A 22,824-nucleotide genomic window follows, 5' to 3' on the forward strand; every position below is an offset into this window, starting at 1 on the left:
TCCCTCTGAATCACCTCCCCTGAATGTCCCTCACTCTCCTTCTGAGTCACCTCCCACAGAAGTCTCTAACTCTCCCTCTGAGTCACCTCCCACAGAAGTCCCACACTCTCTTTCTTTGAGTTTCTCCCTCTCCCTCTGAGTCACCTCCCCTAAAAGTCCTTCACTGTCCCTCTGAATCACCTCCCCTGAAAGTCCCTTACTCTCCCTCTGAGTCACCTCCCACAGACGTCCCTCACTCTCCCTCTGAGTCACCTCCCCTAAAAGTCCCTCACTGTCCCTCTGAGTTGCCTCATCCAGATTCCCCAGACCTCCTGAGCTCCTTGATCCAGAAGACCTCCTTCCTTTCTTCTGCCTGAGTTTCCTTACCCAGAAGTCCCTCATAATTCTCAGATTCAGTTTTCAGAAGCCCGTGGATTCTTTTAACAGCCCCCATCTGAATCTCCATGTCTGCCAGGTTCCTCACCATCCAGTTTAGGTAGTTGGACACCTACGGAGAAAGCCAGGCCACAGGAAAGGAGATCACTGTCTTTCATCACAGATGGAACAAAATAGAAGTAACCTTGGGTGTTATGACTTTCGGACTCATTAGAGTATAAGCTCTTTGAACGCAGGAACTGTTTTTTGGCCTCTTTTTATATCCCTACCTCTTAGCACAGTGGTTGCCACATAGTAGGACTTAATTAACATTTATTCATTGATTAATTTGGGAGGAGATCATTCAGTTCTCTGTCTGTAGTGGAATGTAGGGATGATGTGGTGACATCAGTCCTAAAACTGGGACCTGATGTTAGGTAGGGCAAGGGATTGACATTTTTGTTGTCATAAGAAGGGAAAGCTAGAAGAGTGAGGAGATTCTACAAGTGGGAAAAAAGGATTTGGGTGAAAAGGTTATAGGGGCAAACTGCCTATGGGACCTTTGTTCCCAGCACAGTACTCAATGGGGCATGGAATATATCCAACCTTGTGGTAGAGGTATCATTTTTCCATTCAGTTCAGTTCCAGAAGTGATCCCTGACCCGCTTTGGACTGGGGATGGGGGTGGGGGTTGGGAACAGCAATGAAGTCTAGTAAAATCTTCTACCTAAGGGTTATGGGTAACTCTTACCTGAAAGAGCTGGGGACCCCAAGACACCGATCATTTGGTGTTGGTGACCCATTAGGGATAACGCCCCTCATTCTTCTCTTACCAGGATAAGGCATCTACCTTGCATCACTCACCATTAGGGCATAGGTGAGGCCCAGCCCCACCAGCCCTGCAGGCAGCTCCTTGTGCAGGGATTTGGTGATGGAAGCCACAGCAGCTATGAGGACCACACAGGCACCAATATATTCCTGCAAGAATGATATTGCCCTCAGGCATCGTGAGCACCCCACGTAGTCTTCCTGCAAATCCTTCCGTACCACACCCTGAGCCACACTCTACACAGGTAAAGGCTTCATACACACACACACACACACACACACACGCACACACACACGCACACACACTCTCATACATACACACATACACTCACACACAGTCACACAGACCCAGTCACACAGACACACACATACACACACTCACACAGACATACATATACTCACACACTCTCAGACACATATACACACTGTCACAGATATACACACTCACACGTACTGTCTTACACATACACTCTCACGCAGGAGGATCCTGTGTGATATGCAGGAGATCTGGCTCGTATACACACACAGACATAAACATACACACACACTCTCACACGCATACTTTCACACAGACACACAAACGCACAGACACACACACACACAGAGTCCCCCTGTGAGTAGTAGTGATGGCTTCATACACAGATTCTTGCACACACTTCATCCACACAATATAGACAGATGATGTAGCAAAAACTACCACATTTGACACACATACCTTCACCCACATTCATACATACATACATATGTGTGTGTGTATATATATATTTATACACACACAGGGAGTAAGAAGACAGATGAGGAAAGATGAGAAGTAGTGAGGTGATTTCGGTCTGCTCTTCAGGGGCCTGGACCCAAGGGATGGTGGAGGGGCGGGGTATATCTCTTTCTCTCATTTGGGAGGCATCCTGTCTTGTCAAGGTGCTTGACAGAGAGAGGAACAGCCCGCCTGAGGGAGGGAGGCCGCAGTCTGGGCTTTGCCACTTAGTAGCTGGGACACTTTGGGCAGGGTGCCTGCTCTGGGATGATTCTAGCCCTTCTCATCACACATGCCTTGCCTTCATGTATTCCATGATGCAGCCCAACTGGATTCCCTTGCCCTTCTCCCCTCTGCTCCCATCTCTTCCTATCCTCTCTCATCTCTGTGCCTTGTTCATCATTCTCTACACTGGAATGCACTCCCATCCCACCTCCACCCTGAAGGTTACTTCTTTTGAAGCAATTTCTCCTTCAGGTAGCAAGGTTTGGAGGTTATATTTCTCTTTGCATCCTTGGTGCCCAGCACAGGGCCCCACATACAGCATATAAATGCTTGTTGGCTGAATTGAGTCTCAGAAAAGAGACTGCTTCACTGAGAGATCTCTGAAGTCTTCTCTGGCACTCACATCTTTACTACTATTCTGATTTATACTGTATAGATGGATTATTCCAGTGAGGCAGCTGGGTGAGCTTGGAGTCAGGGAGATCTGAGTTCAAACTCTACCTCAGACACTTAACTAGCTGCGAGTATGAGCAAGTCACTGAACCACCCCATGCTTCAGTTTCCTTATCTGTAAAATGGGAATATTAGCACCTCCTTCACTGGTTGTGAGCACCAAATGAGATAACATGTAAAATGCTTGCAAATCTTAAAGAGCTATATAAATGATGACAATGAGGAAGATGAGGATGAGGATGAGGATGATGACTCCATCTTCCTTGTCTTCTCCCTCCTCCCAACCAGACAACTTGGACTTTCTATGACCAAAACACCTTTTTCATTTTAATCTATTAATCTGTAAATTCCCCACCCTCACCTCTGAAGGCTGCTTTTGGATATACCCTTGACTCTCACCCCCAAAACTTCCTCTTACTCCCCAAGGGGTCTGGACTTGCCATTCGGACTTCCAGCCATCGGTTGGCAGCCGTGAGGAATAGTGAGGCAATGTTGTTGGAATCAGTGTACTTGAGAAGCTTCTGTTGGAACAGGGCCTCATACCTGCAAGAGGAGGTGAAAGGCAGGCCAGTGAGTGCGCATCTGGTCCACTCCTTTCTGGAGATGCTGTAAGAGTAGGGAGGTGGCATGCCATAGAAGGCCAGAGGATGGTAGAGAGGGAACCGGACTTATTTCCTCCGTCCACTCCCTCACTGTGTTCTTTTGTCTACATGTGTGTATTTGTGGATATGTGTGTGTGGTCAGAAAAACCCCAGGGTTCTAATTTGGCCCTGAGTCAGGGACAATATTGATACACAACTCATTTCTCCTTTCTATGAACTCCTGCACCTCACCACCCAGTACCTGGTAATCAGATCTATGACAAGCAATTTTGACACCCAGGGCAAACAGGATGAAACGTGCCCTCAAATCAACTCTGTAATTCATGAGATGAAAATAACTCGTAAGAAGTGGTGAAGACAAATTCAGCTGAGCAGGAGGCAGAATTAGTCGCCACAGTCGCCTCTCTAATGGTGAAGAAATACACGTTAAATGCTTGTGCCCCCTCAATTCCAGTGCCCTGGCACAAACCCTACTTGCTCCACCTTGGTTCTGGTTTTGTGCCACATACTAAGGTTTCATCCTTACAATCAGATTGTAACTTACTTAAGAACAAAGATTCTGCACGGTTCCAGCTAAACTTGATACCTTTGCCAGAACTTAGCGCAGTGCTTTGCTTAGAGTAGATGCCTAATAAATGTTTGTTTATTGGCTGTTTGAATAATTCATGGGATTGAGAGTCAGAAGGAACTGGATTATCTAATGCATATCCCTGATTTTACAGAAGAAGTAACTGAGGCTAAGAGAGACGAACTTGTTCAAGGTATCTGGGATTTGCCTGTAAGGAAAGAGATCATCTTTTATATACTTTGATTTGACCTGTGGATCGGGTTCAGGGATGGGGAACCTGTGGCCACACGCGGCCTTCCAGGTCCTCAAGTCTGGCTCTTCAACTGAATCCAAACTTCATAGAACTTGAGGACCTAGAGGGCCACATGTGGCCACAAGGCCACAGGTTCCCCATCCCTGGAATTATTCTGATTTTTGAAGTGATGGAAAAACTGGACCTTTTTCTTTTTCCATCAGTGGGGGTGGTAGGTAGTGGGAAGGGTTAGAGAGCAAATAGTTACATAGAAATGTGGGCAGAGCACCCACAGACCTCCAGGCACCCAGAACATTTCCTGGTTGGCTGAGAATGAGCCCAGGGTTGAAGAATGGACAAAGTCCATCCTATTTCCAGCTAGGAAAACACCAAATTGGCTTATGAGTATTCTAGGTCGAAACAGACTTTTCTGCTGGGGCAGAGATCCACAAGGGACCTGGATATGTTGGTGCGAGGCTTCTAGCCAAGAGAGAGATGTGGGCCAGCCTAAAACAGGAGCAGGAAGGGGAGCAGAGAGCGTATGTCAGAATTGGGAATCTAGCTATGGTTGTGGTAGTAGGAGAAAGGAAAAACGAGAAACTAGGGTTTGGGGCAACATATTTGAAACAACTTTGGGAAGACTGGAAGTCTCAGTGCAGTGCCTCACATAGAGTTTTGCTAGTCAGTGGAGATTGAGAGAATAAAGAAAAGTGAAAGCCTCAGGGCCCAAAACAAAGAACCAGTTCTAAGAAGGCGCTAGGGCCTTCAAAGGCAACTCAGATCAGTCCGTGTGGTCCACGGACTGGGGCTGGATTCTTTGTGGAATCGTGGAAAATTAATTGGATTTGGAGCCTGACAATCTGGGTTCAAATACCAGCTCTGACATTACCTGTGTGACACCGGGCAAGCCATTTAACTCCATGGCCCTCAGTAAAAATAGGGCGGTGGACTAAATGGGCTATAAAGCTCCTTTCAGCTTGAGATCTGTGATCCTATGAACCTCCTAGTTAGAAGGAACTTTAGAGGTCATCCAGCTCAACTTATATCAGAAAAGGAATCATCTTTAATACACTAGCTGAATGACCATTTAGGACCATAGACTTAGATTTGGAAGGACCTTTGAGATCATGTAGCCCAAGTCACTATTGCTACTACTGCACAAATATTAAGTAGCAGTCAGGATTTGAACCCAGGACTTCTGACTCCAGGGCAGTTAGGTGGTACAGTAGATAGAGCAGGGGGCTTAGAATCAGGAAGACTCATCTTCATGAGTTCAAATCCGGCCTCAGACACAAGCTGTATGCCCTGGGCAAATCACTTAACCCTCTTTGCCTCAGTTTCCTCATCGGGAAAATGGGCCGGAGAAGGAAATGGCAAACCACTTCAGCATCTTTGCCAAGAAAACTCCAAACAGGGTCACAGAGTCGGACGTGACTGAAACCAGTCAACAATGAGAACAGCCACTCTGGTTCCATTTATTACTCTTTGTGCTATGCCAGGGTCTCTTGACTTTTCTTTGTGTCATGGATCCGTGTGATAGCCTGGGGAAGACTAGGGACACCTCCTCAGGATAATGTCTTTAAATGCATCAATCAAAGCACATAGGATTAAAAAGAAACCAACTATATTGAAATATGAGTCATCAAAACATGAAACAAAAAGGAAGTTCATGGATCCCAGATCAAGAATCCCCGTCCTATTGTTTCTCTGCCTGGGGAAAGGCTCCAGTGACGGAGAATTCCGTAACACTGGAGGCAAGCCATTTCACATCTAAATAGCTCAGAGCCTTGTTTGGCTCCAGAAGATCTCAGAGATCATCTAGTCATTTTACAGATGAGGAAATGGAAGTTCATAGTGGTTAATTTTTTTTTTAAGGCAATTGGGGTTAAGTGACTTGCCCAGGGTCACACAGCTAATAAGTGTCAAGTATTTGATCTGAGGCCAGATTTGAACTCAGGTCCTCCTGACCTCAGGGCCAGTGCTCTACCCACCACACCACCTAGCTGCCCCTCTAGAGTGGCTAATTGACTTGCCCAAACTCACACAGAGATTCAAAATGGGATCCAAACTCAGGATCCCATTTTGTCTCTAGGGACGATGGTTTTTTTCCCCCCAGTATACCATGATGCTTAATGATTTCTAATTATAAACTTCAACACAACTGTTTTTAAGTTTTATCTTTTGTGGTCCAGCAGAAAAAGGCCAATTCCTTTTCCACGTGGCAGCCTTTCTAACAGAGTGTCCTTGCATCCCAGTTGACCCCATCATGCTGCTTAAATGTCCAGAAGCAGTCATTGTGTGCCCTATGGATCTTGACCCGGCTCAGTCACCGCTCTGCCAGCCTCTAGGCCATTGCCCAGATGGTCCATGACCTTCTGACTGCCCCTCCCCCCATGGTGTGGATGGATGGGAGGATAGGCCTGTACCTGAATGCTCTGATGGTGGTGAGACCTTCCATTGTCTCTGAGAAATGGGAGAGCAGGGGTAGCTGGGTGCTGTCGTCCAACTGCTGCAGGTCCCTGTGAGAAAAACAGGTGATCATAATGGCCTTAACTCACACTCATGTGGGTGCCCTGCCCTACACTTGCCTGAGCGAGTAGAGGAAGGAAATAAGCATTTATATGGCACCTACTATGTGCCAGGTACTATGCTGAGTGCTTTACAAATGTTATCGCATTTGATTTTTTTTTTTTAGGCAGTTGGGGTTAAGCGACTTGCCCAGAGTCACACAGCTATTAAGTGTCAAGTGTTTGATTTGAGGCCAGATTTGAACTAAGGTCCTCCTGACTTCAGGGCTGGTGCTCTATCCACTGCACCACCTAGCTGCCCCAATCGCATTTGATTTTCACAACAATCCTGGGAGGTAGGGACTGTCAGCCATATTTTAGTTGAGGAAACTGAGGCAAACAGAGGTTAAGTGACTTGCCCAAGGTCACATAGCTAGTAAGTGTCTGAGGTTGGATTTGAGCTCAGGTCCTCCTGACTCCAGGCCCAGTGCTCTATCCACTGTACCACCTAGTTGTCTTGATCACACCCAAACACTTGGGGTGGCAGGTTTCTTTTTGGACCAGACCTATAATTTCATTTGTATAGGGGAGTTCCTCTACCGATACAGATCAGAAACTTGTCTGTTACTTATTGTCTTAAGGGAATTGCCTGGGACACTAAGCTATTAAGTGACTTGCCCAGAGATTTAGGCTTTATGTGCTGGAGATGGGACTGAACCTACAAATTCCTGACTCCAAGGCTGGCTTTTTATGATTCCGTGTTATCTCTGTAGGCAGACATTATTACCCCCATTTTACAGATGTGGAAGGTGAGGTTTAGAAACAGTCAGATAGGTGACAGGGATAGGGCTAGTATGTATGTGTCCTAAACCCTGATCGGCTAATCCTTTATTACACTGCAATGACCCAGTGAGCTGGATCTCACAAGACGGTTTGGGGCAGGGGAAAGCCCTGTCTCTCTCTGATGGGTACCAAGTGGGGAATAAGTGTCTAGGATCACAAGATTACAGATTTAGAGCTAGAAGGGATCTTAGAGGTCACTGAGTCCAACCCCCTCACTTTACAGATGAGGAAACTGAGGGAAGTCAAGTGACTTACCCAGGGTCACCCAGCTAGTAAGTGCTCAAGGCAGGATTTTAACCCACATCGTCCTGAATCCTGAATCTGGTACTTTATCCATTATGCCACCTGGAATCCTCAGTCTAAACATTCCTTATGATATTTCCTCCAAGTTCACCCAGGAATAGCCCTGGGGATCTGAGGTGCAAAGTTCCCACAAAGGGGAGTCGGTACAACACCAATGCCATGGATATGACTGGCAACATTAAGGAAGAAAAGTAGGATGGTTCCTGTGGTAACCTAAGCATTACCTACCCAACACCCTGAATCCTTTGAGGAGTACACTGTAGAATTCCAATGACTTTGGCGTATGGCCTCCATGTTGCTGCCACAGCTCAGAGTAGGTAGGACAACTTTCCCTGTGCCTATTGAATATAAGCCCTCTACATCCGGTGGGGGAGACAGAGGGTCAAGGCAGTTCCCTGAGCAGCCCAAGTGAGCTCTGAGAAAACACCACATGGAGTGTTTAGAGTCAATGTCAACTGCAAACACAGAAATTGTTGAATTTCTTCATGTGGTCATCCATTTTATAGAGGTAGCAAAATTATCTGGGCAATCTAGATTATGCAAGCAAAAAAAAAAGCACCATTTTTCTTTGAAATTGTGGATAGATTTTGCAGGTCGGTGTTTCTTAACCACTGGGCTATAGCAGAGTTCAACTGGTCTGTAAAGATTTTGCAGGCTATCAAAGGTTCTCACTCCTTCAAACCTATCATCTGTAACGAACAGGCTCCTTCTCCCTGTATCCTGCTCTCTTCTCCTCAGTGTCTGGTGTCCCACCCCTAGGTCACTGCAGCTTCCTGCTGGAAATGTCCCTCTGGCCAAATGCAGATGACTGCAGCCCGAGCGTGAACTTAAGTTCCTAACACAATGACTTTCACAACCAACTTCCCATGAGGGGGAAAAAGATCTTTCCCAGAAACAAAAGTTACCTGGATGCCACCCGGAAGTACTTCTGGATGAAGTAGCACACGATGGCCAGAGGCAGGAGGGCAATGAGGAACACAGGGGTGACGTAAGAGATGACGGCTAGCGCAGAGACACAGAGCATCGTGGAGCGACTTAGGCACTCCAGCGTGGAAGGGATGTGCTAAAAGGAGATCAGGAAAGAGAGAGGAAGGAGGACTGGGGCAAAGGTCCAAATAGGAAGTGTTTATTAATTTCCCAGAATTCACTAACCTACCATGACCTTCTCCTTCCCGGCCACCCATGACATATCCCAGAGATGTAACTTGGGTATGGTGACTGGAACTTTGTTCTAGACCACCAAGACTGGGTGGGGTGTGGAGTGCTTTTTTTGGGGAGGGAGGTTTGTCCATCCCCATCTATCTCATGGGCTTCCATTGCACTGTACCATGTGTTACCCCCAGTCCTCACCTAGATTTCCACTTCAAGGCTTTCTCCCCAAGAGACCCCCTCTTTCGGGACCTGCCTTCCTGCCACTCCGCTGAAGGCAGTGGCAGAGCCTCTGGGCAAAGAGCTATCTCCTCTCCTGAAGCAACTGCATCCCTGCTTGGTCAGACTGCTGCACTACTGTCCTCCCCGCCCCCATCAGACTGTCCCCTGCATGCCAACAACTACTATTGTTACTCTACCCTCCCCTACTTTGGACTGCCGTCTGTGCTGTTTCCTGTACCTGTACTCTGGGTCTCTGCCACCATCTTTCTACCCTGAAAGAATTCCTAAATACAACTTAGCCACTATTCATCTGCATCATGCACTTGGTGCCTTCGCTGTCGTTAATTATTTGCTAGTCATTTCACTGACAAGAATGTGGTCTCTCTAAGTAGAATACACGCTCCTTATGGGCAGTCATTGTATCTTATTAATCTTCTATATCCGTCCCAGAACTTGGCATAAGTGTCCATAATAGGTGCTAAGTAAATGTTGAATTGAGTTCTCCCTACAACAAGAGTTATTATCGAACCTAGCTGTACTATTAGGACCTGTCATACAGCTAGTTATCATAATAGAAGGTCTGCCCTCAAGTCAGAAAGTCCTGGGTTCAAATCCAGCCTCAGATACTTACTAGCTATGTGGCCCTGGGCAAGTCACTTAGCCTTTGCCTGCCTCAGTTTCCTCATCTGTAATACTACCTACTTCCCAGGGTTCCTGTGAGGACAAAATGAGATGATATTTGTAAAGTGCTTTGCAAACCTTAAAGCACTATAGAATTTATATATATGTATATATTTCTATATATTATAATTGGAGCAGATGTTAGTATAATGTAGGTCTTTTTTTGAAATCCTAACCCAAAATGTTTAGAAGTACTGGTCAGACTTTGTCATAATATTATCCTCCCAACAAAGTTGTCCCATGCATTGAGGACAAGGTTACAGCAAGGATTCAAGGCAATTGATCTGTGAGAGCAGGAAGGCAACAGCATTTTCATTGGTCTTAACAAAGGCGTCGATCTCTCCCACTCTGAGGCTGTCTGTAGCTAGAATATAAAAGCAGGGGCATCCGAGGCTGGTGTATCCTAAGCTGGCTTTTACTCAATGTCTGCAAAATTTTTGGAAGTAGGGTGAACAAAGGTGCCAGGTGAGACCTTGTCATGTGTCTGTGTTTGTATGTGTGTGTGTGTGTGTGTGTGTGTGTGTGTGTGTGTGTGTATGCATCCCGGGGAAGATGTGGTACACTGGGTTGTGCTTGGAGTTGCCTGAAGTTTTAGGGACAGGCTATACACTAAAGAGTTTGGTATTAATTATTGTCAAAACGTCATAAATACCTGTGTCCTTTACATTACCTTTTGAGTCCTTCCTTCTCCTTTCAAGCGTACTTGTATCAAATACTTTGGGACCTGGCACAGGGTTAGGCAGCAGGGGGAGCATGTGTTTGCTCATTTTCCAGCAGGGAATTTCTCCCCCTTAACTCACAGGATGACATGATCTAAGAGAAGACCCTGGAGGATCCCAGCCTCTCTTTCCCTTTTGAGCACACAGAAGCTGGACCTCAGATCTCATTACCTGGTCAATTGTGTTACAGTCAGATGAAAATCTGTTCAGGATGCTTCCAAGTGGAGTTGTCTCAAAAAACCTAAGAGACAGCAAGAGAAAAGGAAAGCCACTCATTCCAGCACCTGTTCATGATGTAATTGTATTTATTTAGCAATTTATTTCAAGTGTGTATCTAGGCTCTGGTTCCCAGAACTGTTTCTTCCTATTCCTCTCCTACCCCAGAGTGCAGTGCTGCCCCTCCCGGCTCCCATCTGTCCAGGCTGCACACTCGGGTGCAACGTCGTGTGGTGTAGTGCATAGAGATTCAGCCTCAAAGCCAGAAGTCCTGGGTTCAAGTCCTGTTGCTGACTTATTCTGGCTATGTGAACCTGGGCAAGTCACTTAAGTACTCCAGTACTGCACTATAAGTTGCAGAAAAGTATCAATCTGTACCAGTAGAGGGATTTCTTTCAGTTATGAGTTCCTAATCCCTACAATCAGGCTTTGATGCATGATATCAACACAGATATCTGAGTAGCAAAAGTTTAAAAAAATTCAGCCATACAACTGGAGGTGGGGTGAGGTAGAGGGTTTATAAAATATCAAATAAGAGTGCCTGACTGTTTACTGGTTGAAGAGTAGCCGTGTGGACTATTAGCCAACCATGGATACCAAATCGATTGTAAGCTGGGGCTGTTGTGGAAGGAAGTGGCTGAATCCATAACCTTTGGTCTGAATAGAATAGAGAGATGAGGAGCAGTGGGGGATGATGGTGCCTTACTGGGCAAGGGAGGAGAGAACTTCTCTTTCATGGGGCTGTGTGGGAAGGGGGAACCATGTACCTCAGGGGAAAGGGGATAGAGGATTCCACTGGGGAGGTAGAAAGCTACCTCAATGGGGAAAAGGATAAAGGATATGGGGACTTCCCTGAGGAGAGGATGAGAATACTTGATAGAGAGAAGAGACGAGGAGGCGTCTCAGTGTGACTGGTGGGATGGGGAGGAGACAAGGAGGCATCTCAGTAAGGTGGGGAGGAGACAAAGTAGCATCTCTGTGGTGGGAAGTAGGAAGGATGAGGAGGGAGATACCTCATGGGGGCCAGGATGATCTGGTTCAGCAGACTTCGATGCAGCCTCTTGGCCACTTTCAGGCCTGTCCACTCCACGGTGACAGAGGTGATCAGGCACAGCACGATTCCCAGACTGCACAGAGCTGTGAATACCATGGCATAGACCCTGTGGTCGAAGGAGCAATCCTGCAATGGTCAAAAACATACAAGGCTATTTCACAGCCTTCCTGCAAAGGGCCTGGCCCACAGTCCCACTCTTTCGTGCCCTCCTTTGCACAACAGTTTGGTCACTTTTTTTAAAGAGCAAAACTCTAAATTGTTTTCCAGAATGTTCAGACCAATTCACAGCATCACCAGCACTGTGTTAGTGTGCCCAGCAGCCTGCAGCCCCACCTACATTTGTTATTTCCATTTTTTGCTAGTTTGCTGGCATTCCACACCCCAGGGCACCCTTGGCCCTTCCTCTTTTCTTGGGTCTTGCTTGCAGTTACCTCACTAAGGGAGCAGTTCCTTGTAGTTGGGCCCAGGGCCAGGGCACTATCCGTCCAGTTGGCCAGGCAGTAGTCTATGGCAACCAGCACGATATGCTTGAGCAACTGGGAGAAGAACAGCAGGGGCAGAAGCAGCACGCCAGCGGTGGACAGGTACTTGGCGCAGGCTTGCCATGGTATCTTGGCTCGTTGGTGCAGCAGAGATGACAAGTTGTCTTCTTCTTCACTTTCTGCCATATCCTCTGTGAGTGGTAGGGATGATCTTACCGTCACATCATGTTTGTACAGCTCTATACCTCTCATGTTTTGTACATGTTATCTCATTTGATCCAATCTAATCTTCACAAAACTTCCCTGGGAGGTGGGTTGGCCAGGGAGTTTTACCCCTATTTTACAGATGGAGAAAGAAACTAACAGAGTTTTAGTGACTTGCTCAAGGTCACACAGCAAATTGGCAGTGGAGCTGAGTCTGGGATCCAGCTTTCTGATCTCCCCAGTCTAAGTCACCTTTACTCTTAAGTTCCCAGGAATGCCTCGGCCCATGGACCGTATCAGCCACCTCCTCAGGTATAGGCTCCTCTTGTAAATGTTCACCAGGTTGAACAAGGAGGCTGTACCTCTCTCTTCTCCTCTACCCTTCCAATTATAGTCACTTCTTTGGGAATGAGAAAATTCCTGAAAATTAAGGGCCACTGAGCCTACTCCTTAGCACTTGGTTTAATTTATATGCATAGATTAAGCAAAAGACTCTTAGCATGCAAAGATACTGGGCCCATACTAAATCCCCTCCAAATTGCAAGGATCTGTCTTCCTAGGACTTTAAGACCTCAGGCCTGTTGCCCTTCAGAGCCCCCAAATCCTAGACCTGATCCCTTAATTCTATGACTGACCCCCCAAAGTGGTCTCAATCCCAGGCCCACCCTACTCCAAGGACGTCGGTCCTCAAACCTCCCCTTCACCGGCAGAGACAAGGGCCTTCACCATATCTCTAGCTCAACCACCTTTTTGAGGCCTGGGACTGGCCCTGGGAGCTGGGAACCAAAGCTACTTCACCTTCTTCCTCTTCCTCATCCAGCAGGAGCCCATCCCGGGAGGACATGGCCCTGGGCAGACCCTTTGGTACCTCCATGTTTTTTCTCTCAGTGACCACAGTCTCCTGAAAGATAGCCAGGGAGACAAAACCACTTACTACCAGCTGCTCTTCCCCAAGCCAGGAAAGTGAGATGGGGAGGCAAGAATAAGATAAATCCATGTTTGCAGGCCGCCTCCTTCTTGGAGCCTTCTATGTTCTCAGCCTTAAGGGATTTCTGAACTTTCCCATGATGCTTTCAATATAGCCTTCGTACTTACTATATTCTAAACTGTTCTGTGGTTGTTTGTAAACATGCCTTACCCCCATTCTAGACTCTAAGCTCCATTACATTAGGGTCCATGTCTTTTTCAAACTTTCTTTCTCTTCAGCCTTGAATCTAGTGCTTTGTACATAGTAGGTATGGAATAAATTCTTTATTGCGTTGAAACGAATCAAGATTGAATTGAATTGATGGAATAGGGCTCTGGCCTATATAGATCCATTGGCAAGATCTTAGAAGACATAGGTTTAAATTTTGGCTTTTATATTTTCTAGCAGTGTGACCCAGCACCTGTCATTTCTATATGAACCTCAGTTTCCTGATCTGTAAAATGGAGAGCTGGAAGAGACCCTAGAGGATAACTAGTCATAGGATCATGGATCATTGATCTCAAGCTGGAAGGGACCTTAGCAACCATATCGTCCAACCCTTTCATTTTACAGATGAGGAAACTGAGGTCAGAGAGATCAGGTGACTTTTCCAAGGTCACACATGTAATAAGTGGCAGAGGGAGGATTTGAATTTTGGTCTTAAGATGCCAAGTTCAGCACTATTTCCTCTGTGTTAGACGCCCTCCTTCTCTTCTCTGACATTGCTACCATTTTGGTACAGGCTCTCCTTGTCTCATGCCTGGACTACTACAATAGCCTGCTGGTGGGCCTCCCTGCCTCAAGTCTCTTACTACATAGTGCATTCTCCACTTAGATATTAAATTGATTTTCCTAAAGGGCAGGTCTGAGCATGTTATCCTCCTTTTCACTAAACTCCAATGACTCCCCATCACCTTCAGGATCAAATATAAAACCCTCTATTTGGCATTCAACATCCTTCATAACCTGTCCCCTCCTACCTCTCCAGTCTTCTCATCCTTTATCCCCACCATATAGTCTACAGACCAGTTACACTAGGCTCCTTGCCATTCCTTATACAAGACACTCTGTCTCCTGACTCTGGTAATTGTCATGGGTTGTCCCCCATAGCTGGAATGTCCTTCCCCCTCATATCTGCCTCCTGGCTACCCTACCTTCCTTTGGGTTCTAGCTTAAATCCCACCTTCTACAAGAAGTCTTTCCTATTCCCCATTAATTCTAGTACCTGTTATCCTGTATATAGACAGTTATCCTGCATATAGCTTGGTTGTACATAGTTATTTGCATATTTTGCCCTTATTAGACTGTGAGCTCCTTGACAGAGGGGACTGGTTTTTGTCTTTTTTTTTTTTTTCAGTGTTTAGCACAGGGTTTTGCATATAGCAGTTTTTTAATGTTTGTTGACTGACTTACTACCTACCTCACTGGGATATTATAAAGGGAATGCTTCACAAACCTTAAAGTGCTATGTAAATATGAAGTATTGTTATTACTTTATACTAAGTATATCCTATCGTAAAGGGGATTAACAGGTATATGGAAAGGCATAGACAATAAACATTTCCCATAAAGGCTCATCTCTGGGTAAAGTCATTAGGTGAAGTCACTAATCAATCCCATTTACACTATAACAATAACAATTGTTTCTGGTTACTTAAATCTTTGAGGAGTGGGCTAGAAGCCAAGGGTCTGAGGCCATGTGGTGAAACTTCACTTCCCATCCTCTTCTTTGTATATGGCATAACAAAGAGCATTCTTCAGAATAGTTGCTATCTTACTAGCCCTCCCTAGGAAACTGAAAATAAGTTGAATTTCTTTGGGAACATAGGGACGACCCTGGAAGCATCATATGCATCACTAGAGCTCTCTGCCTTTCTCTCCCTGCTTCAATTTGAAAGGAGTCGATGGTGTTAAAGAATACAAAAAGAGTTGTTCAAGGAGCAAGTGTAAACTATTAATGACCATAGGAAATATTGTGCTAAATCATTAATAAAGAGACAAATGCAACTCAAAATAACTCTGAAATTTCACTTCATACTCAGTAAATTGGCAAAGATATCAAAAGCTGGAAATAGTGTTGGAGGGGCTATGGAAAGCTGGGCACATTAATATACTATTGGTAGAGCTGTGAATAGGTCCAACCATTCTGAAAAACAATTTGGAATTTTGTTAAAAAAAAGTAATCAAAATATCCTTTGACCCAGAGATCTAGCATAAACTCTAAAGAGGTCAGTGATAAAAAGAAAGGCTTCCTATACACTGAAATAACCATAGTAGGACTTTTTGTGTATGCAAAGAACTGGAAACAAAGTAGCTACCCATCAGTTTTGGAATGACTGAGTAAATTATGGCACGTGAATTAATGGTATATTACTGTGAAAGAAACAATGAAAATGAATTCAGAAAAGCGTGAAATATTTCAAAGAACTGATGCAAAGTGAAGTAAGCAAAACTAGGAAAACAATACACATAATAACTGCTAAAATGTAAATGGAAAGAATAAAAAACTGAAACTGAATCAAAAACCAAATGCTATGTAGCTATAATGACCAAGAAGCTTGACCCCAGAGGAAAGTTGAGAAAATGCATCTCCTTCCCTATATATAGAGGTTGGGTACAATGGGCATGGAATTCTGATAGGTTTTGTTGAACTGCCTTTACCCGCTTCTTTCTTTAAAAATCTTGGTTACCAGAGAAAGCTTGCTGGGTGAAGGAGGGGGATGGATATAATTTGAAATGAAGGTGATCTAAAAACAAAAGATATAGATAAAAGTGAAAAAAAGGAGTCAATGGTTATCTGGACAAGGGATATTAGGACCCTAAGGTTATTATTATTTTTTTAATATTGTCCTTCACTGGGCCAATGATTCAGGCACCTCAAAAATGCCAGATGAGCCCACTTTGAGCACATCCACTCTCATGTTCTGTCTTTGCTGGGGCATTGAAAAGGGAAGTAGCCTCCTTATCCTGGCTCAGAGTTCTTAGGTACTGGCCCACTTTCCAGCCAGCTTACACTCGTTGCTAATCAAGAGAAGAGAACACTGACTTCATTTTCTGTGTGCCCCTGGGTCAGGGAGAAAGGGAGATAGCTGTCATCCAAAAAAAGCATACTATGGAATGGTTGGGTATTACTCCCCTTGTTGGGGGACAGAGGGAGCTGAAAACCCCAGATGTCAGAGGTCCCTAGGGCTCCACCTTCTCCAGTTCTTGGTCTTGTCGGTTCATGAGTGTCTTCCACTGCTCAAATAGCTGAGACTCAGACATCTGGATATCCTTGAGTGTCCCTTCCCGCTGGATGGTACCATCTTTCATAGCAATGATCTGGGAAAATAAGCATACAACTTGCCTTCTTGTCATCTTTGGAGAGGAAAAAGAGATACAGGAGAAGGAGGGATGGTTGGTGAAGGGAGAGGGTCCTTCATTAAGAAGCTATGCACAGAGGTCTCATAGCAACAGAGTTGGTCTATTGTAGCTCCCAGGGTGCTGCTTTCTCCCTCCCCCTTTGGATTCTTCCTGTTTATAGTTCATGGAAACTGTATTATAGTCTAATCTCATTAAATAGTACTCCCCCATTCAGAGTTTATAGAAACTCAGGGCACTGCTATGGACTTGATCCTTGTCTTATCTATGGGGGAAAAAGAGCTTATTTAGGAAATGAGTGATTAAAGTCAGATGAAGTGGAAACATCTGATTTCCTTAAGAAAGTCACTTTTGCTACAAGGGATGCTTCTTGGGGCAGGGGAGGAGAGAAGGCTATACTTGGAAATGAAAGTGATATATAAAAAACAAAACTCAATACAAATTTTTTAAAAAGGAAAGCAAGCTTTTTTTTTTTAAAGAACTTTCAAAAATGTCAGCCCTGTTCATTTACATACGCTTGATGTACTTTAAAGGATAGACTCATATCCTCATTGTTATGGGCACTTCCTTTCCTGGAACAGATTGCAGCCTATTCAGATCTCATCTGGTGTGATTCTTGCCCTGTCTACATCCAATAAATCCTCCAAAGGGGAGATAAGCATTACTGTAGAGAACTTTCTCCAGGTTGTTGAATATCCCATGGGGACAGAAATCAAATGTTGTGTTACCAAGAAGCATGGCCCTTGAGAAGAGCTGACAAAATGTACCTCCCTCACTTACTTACAGAGGTGTGAAGTATGGCATACGTTATCAGTCTCAGTTGATACATTAATTGCTTCCGTCAAAGTGCTTTTTTTTTTTTTTAAGGCTAGGCAATGGGGTTAAGTGACTTGCCCAGAGTCACACAGCTAGTGAGTGTTATGTGTCTGAGGTGGAATTTGAACTCAGGACCTCCTCACTCCAGGGCAGGTGCTTTATGCACTGCGCCACCTAGCTGCCCCAAAGTGCTTTTTTCTCTTTCTTTTTCAGTTCTTTCTTATGAGGGGTGGTTCAGTGGATAGGGGAGTAGGGACACGTATTTGGAAACAAAAATGATCTAAAGACAAATGAAGCAATAAATTGAAAAAAACTTCGAGTTTCTTGGGTACCAACACAGCTTTCAAGCTGCCTATCTATTGTCCCTTAACCATGTTACAGGGCTAGGCCACTTCTTTTTCTGTTTTAATATTTCCTTAATAATGTGCCTCACACTACTTGCATACAAGAAATCGTTGGTAATATAGTTAGGATAATAATGGATTTCCATATACAATTTTCCAAAGTGCTTCACACCCATTATTACACTTGAACTCCCCAGCAGCTCTGTGAGGTAGACACTATAGGTATTATCTTTATGCAATAAATGGAGAAACTGAGGCTCGGAGGGATTAAATGACTTGCCTGTGGGTCACAAAATTAGTGTCAGAGGCAGGATTAGAACCCAGGTTGTCCCGACTCCAGGTCCAGCCCTTAAAATATTCTGGAGCTTAATATGAATGCTTGTTGAGTGACTGATTACAACCAATGCCTCTCACTCTCACTATTGCCTTTGGGCTACTCACAATTTTGCTTGTTATGATTAATATGAAGATATTCTTCCCTCGTCATTAAACCAGGTCTGGTGGGATCTCTACTGGCACACATTTGTTAGCTCATGTTTTCGGCACTGTGTCTGCTGAAAGCCATAATATACCCATGTTTCTTTGAAAATAGTCTATAAAATGGAAGGAAGAGAAGTTTGGAAAAGGGAGCTGCAGACTGGGAACTGAGAGACCTGGGTTCTGGTATCGGTCTTGCCACTCCCTGTGTGACCTTGGGAAAATCACTTAGCCACTCCAGGCTTTGAATTTCCCATCTGGTAAAGGAGCAGGTCAGACTAGGTGTCCTCTGAAGCCCCTTCCAGCTCTAGAGGTTCATTCATTCAGACTTCCGATTCACTAAACTGGGTGAGGGCTGACCATGACTGCCCTCTCTAAAGAGGCCACAGGAGGCTCGGCAGCTCTGCTTGGACCTTGGATGGCTCCAAGCACCCTCCCGCTGTGAGTCTAGACAGTTAAAGGGCTGGGCTGAGAAAGTGTCAGGTGTTTGATATGGCTTGCAACTTTGGTCTCATCTGCACCATTCTTGGCGATTTTCTTTGAGTTTGGCCAATCTTTTTTTTGTATATATGCTACTGAAAAAGGGTTGGACACAGAGCCAGGAGTGATCTGGCTTCTAATCCCAGCTCTGACTTGCTAGTTGTATGACCTTGGGCAGGTTACTTCACTTTCTGTGCCTCAGTTTACTTCATTTCTAAGATGGGGATAACAACATGGATGAACCTTAAAGTGTTACGGAAACATAAGTGTTGTTACTATTGTTGTATCTTCTATTAGAAGGAGTGATCCTTCATGGGAAGTTGCCTCAGGACAAGGTCTGTGTCTCTCCCTCTCCCAAACTGGACATTCTCTGATGAAAGGGGCTTTGGGTTACCAATCAGACTGGGGGTTCCCTGAGGAGGGTAGAGAGTATACGTCTCCTTCACTAGACTAAGGCGTCTCCAGGGCTGGGACTATGTGCCGTCTTCTGAATCCTCTCCAGGTCCCAGCATATACTGGACTTCTGTCCAGGACTGAGAAACATCAGACTTCCAGAGAATGATAGTTTGTGCCCAGCACTGAATCCCGTCTGGAGCCTCGTAGCATGAACCCGGTGAGGTAATCTCTGTTGGGTCAGACTGATCCCAGCCTGGGAAAATTCCTGGACAAGCTGTGTTTGACTGCAAGAATGGCCCAAATCTAGACATCAGAACGAATCTTAGTTGTTATTGATTCCCTCCTTCCCTCTCCTTCCCCTACATCTTTTCCCTAACCCCCTAAACGGATCATCCTTGGTGCCCATCAGCCAGGCTCTCACCCAGTCTGCATGGGGCAGGTACTGCAGCTTGTGGGTTACTAGGACCACAGTCCTCTTGTCCTCCCGGAGCAACTCAAGAATTCCAGCCTGCATTAAGTGGTCACTCAGGTGGATGTCCAGGGCTGAGAACGGATCGTCCTGAGCAGAGGAAGGAGAGATTAGAGACAGGAACTTATAAAGTGGGTATACAATGTTAATAATAGAATTAATTGGAATAACACCAGTTCTAGGCCTTGCTACTTTGTTATATGACCTTGGAAAAGTTGCTTCCTATCTAAGGGTTTCAGTGTGAGACGCTATCTGTCTCACAAAGCTGCTATGAGGATCAAAAGAGATATCTGTGAAAGTTCTTTATGAGCTACTATAACCATAGAAATACAGGGTGATAGGATAATTAGCATCTTTCTCATTTTTAAGTGCCATCGTGGGATAACCACCTTTTCTTCTCCCATCATGTCTCTGAGGGGGCATTCAGAGTGGGAAAGGCAGGGGACAGTTGCTTCTTAGGACTTGTTCCACCTGTCCCCATCCTGTGCTCTCTCCCTCCCTCCCCCAGTCTAAATCTTAGATTTGGAAGTCAAAAGACCCAACTTTGAATCCTGGCTTTTTGACATATTAGTTGCCTTACCATGTCCTAGTTACCACCTCTCTGAACATCATCTGTAAAATGGGGCTATAATAACATTCCCACCACCTACCTATGCCAGGAAAATATATAGTCATGCAGGGCAGGAGCAGAGCATGTACAATGTAGTGGGATGAGGTATGAGTGGAGGAGAGGGTGATGGGGAAGATGGCTAGGCAAACTCACCAAGAACACAACATTGGTGTGCTGGTACAATGCCCGGGCCACACTGATACGTTGACGCTGACCTCCCGACAGGTTGATGCCCTGGTATCAATGGAGAGCAATTGGTCATTGTCATTGCCCTTTCCCCGGGCTATGTCAAAGAGATTGAGGTCTAAGTGTGGAGGGAGCTGCCTATGCCCAAGGCAGGGGAAGTTTTAAGTTATTAATATTATCTAATTTTTTTTCTTGTCTAACTTCATTACCTAAATATTGCTGCCCCCAATGCCTCAGATGGATTTTGAAGCAGGCACACTTTACATTGTCTATATTCATTGCCTACACTTCTCTTCTAACTCACTTCTAAACCCTTTGCAGTCTGATGAAGTTTTAAATTATATGGAGTCAGTCAGAATAAAGGAACTGGGACTGTTTTCTTTGAGAAGGAAGGGTTAGAGGCAGGGCTGGTGCAATCTTTGAGTCTGAACAGCAAATGGGGACAATACCCTAATTATTTTCCACATGAAAAGCAGAGTACCCTGGGAAAAGGCCACTGGATTTGGGTTGGGATACCTGGGTTCTGGTCAATTAACCTCTTTTGGACCTCAGTTTTCTCATCTCTAAAACGAGTTTGATAATACTTTCACTATCTACCTCACAAAGGTGAGGAAAGTGCTTTCAATTGTTGTTGCCAATACTACTATAATAATCATGATCATGGAAGAAACAGACTTGGGCTGCAGCTAGAGAGATTTAGGTTAGATTCAAGGAAGAATTTTCAGATAGTAAGGTTGGTCAAAGGAAATTGTTGTATCTAAGATGGACAAGATGACCACTTCTCTTGTTATTCTCCAAGCCAGCTGCCTCCTGACAAATTCACTCTAAAAATTCTCTTCATAGGGACTCCTGGCTATGGTTTTTGACCCTGAGGCAGATAGTTCCTTAGCAGCTAGTAACTGGACCCCTGAAAATGGGTTGGTGCGGGGCAGGGGTGGGGCACATCAGAGTTATGGGAAGGACCATTTTGAGAGTGAGCTTTGAGAATCCCAATACCCTAGAAGACAGCTACTAACCCGCTCCCCAATCTGGGTCTGGTCTCCATGGGGCAGGATGTCAATGTCAGGCTGGAGAGAACAGGCATCAATGACAGCTTTATACCTGTGGGAGGACAGAGGTGGACATAGCATGGCTTGGCCCAAGAATCTCTGCTGTGTTTTATAGGCGACCATTATCTAGAAGAGGGATTTGGTGTTGGAGACACTGTCATGGACACAGATGGCTTAATGAGCCTTCCCAGCTTGGGAGAGCAAACACCATCTGATTCAGGAAAGCGCCCAGGCTCAGCACCTTATTCAGGCTCGTAACTGGGCTAGTTAAATATTTAAGGAGTTAAATTGGATGGGAATATGTACAGTGACCCAGCAACAATGAGTCCCTGTGATCTTTACATGTTGGAGAGGGAGTGATAACTGACCATGCTGACTGTTAAATATTTACTTAGCTCCCCTACCCCAGAAGTGCCTCCTACACCAAGCTGGAGGAGCTTCATAGACAGAGCAGGAAGCAAGAGCCCGGGCCTCCTCCCCACCTTGTTCTAGACACAGCAGCACGTTGAACAGCTCTCCACTCCAGCCGTCCCCTCCCTCCTCCTCCTCCTATCCCTAAACAGAAGGCTCTGGATGAAGTGGATCCAGATATCCAAAGTGAATTTGCATTTGAAGTCACTTCCAAATAGGTCACCCAGAAAATCCTGAAATCTCTACCTAGATCAAGAGTTAAGGAGTTAAATGGGAACATACACAGTGACCCAGCAATGATGTGGAGAACAGCATTCTCTCAACATATGGGCCATTGTCAGAGGATGCAATTAAAAATAGCCTGGATGGAGGGTACTGGGGCTGGGCTCTGGAGTAGTTCTGGGGAATGGAGATGGTGGTACCGTAGGGGCAGGGAGTAAGGGGGGAGAGGCCTGGCTGCTGACCCATCTGGGAGTGATTCCTCTAGTCCCTTACCTCCCACCATGAGAGAGAAGGTTTACCGTTGTTTGTTGAAGGGGCTTTCAAATGTAATATTCTCCTCCACTGTGGCATTAAGCAACCATGGCTTCTGGGAGGCATAGGCCACTGGACCCCTTTTTCTGAAAAAGAAAGCCAGGGAGGGGCTTCAGTGAGTACTTCTAATGGGACTACCCCAGACCAGGCTTACAGAGGGCCCCCAAGTGTCATCTCTACCAACTTATTAAAGCCTGAGAGAATCTACCCTTAGGGGGTCATTGTTTTGTGTTTTCCAGAATTTCCTTCCTTCCTCTTTCCTTTCTCTTTCTTTCTTCCTTCTTCTTTCTTTCTTTCTTTCTTTCTTTCTTTCTTTCTTTCTTTCTTTC

The 22,824-nt window shown here is 45.3% G+C and overlaps 1 protein-coding gene and 1 long non-coding RNA gene across 2 annotated transcripts in view; one reads left to right on the top strand and one right to left on the bottom strand.

Annotated features, from left to right (window-relative positions):
- LOC114036128 overlaps positions 1–8,568 on the top strand; it is a 28,238-nt gene extending 19,670 nt beyond the window's left edge. The window contains exons 4-5 of the long non-coding RNA XR_003568303.1: positions 1,191–1,427; positions 8,429–8,568. This is a non-coding gene — a long non-coding RNA (uncharacterized LOC114036128). The remainder of the gene's footprint in view (positions 1–1,190; positions 1,428–8,428) is intronic.
- Positions 1–22,824, bottom strand: part of ABCC8 (ATP binding cassette subfamily C member 8) — a 117,730-nt gene that overhangs the window by 16,987 nt on the left and 77,919 nt on the right. The window contains 14 exon segments of the mRNA XM_027852529.1: positions 367–487; positions 1,219–1,332; positions 3,055–3,157; positions 6,443–6,535; positions 8,575–8,732; positions 10,612–10,681; positions 11,670–11,836; positions 12,142–12,383; positions 13,195–13,294; positions 16,559–16,684; positions 19,658–19,795; positions 20,469–20,549; positions 21,518–21,602; positions 22,483–22,620. Of these exon segments, the coding sequence (XP_027708330.1) occupies positions 367–487; positions 1,219–1,332; positions 3,055–3,157; positions 6,443–6,535; positions 8,575–8,732; positions 10,612–10,681; positions 11,670–11,836; positions 12,142–12,383; positions 13,195–13,294; positions 16,559–16,684; positions 19,658–19,795; positions 20,469–20,549; positions 21,518–21,602; positions 22,483–22,620 (1,736 nt within the window).

The sequence above is a fragment of the Vombatus ursinus genome, unplaced genomic scaffold (assembly GCF_900497805.2).
Source record: "Vombatus ursinus unplaced genomic scaffold, bare-nosed wombat genome assembly UNPS02009770.1, whole genome shotgun sequence".
In the NCBI taxonomy this organism is placed as follows: Eukaryota; Metazoa; Chordata; class Mammalia; order Diprotodontia; family Vombatidae; genus Vombatus; species Vombatus ursinus.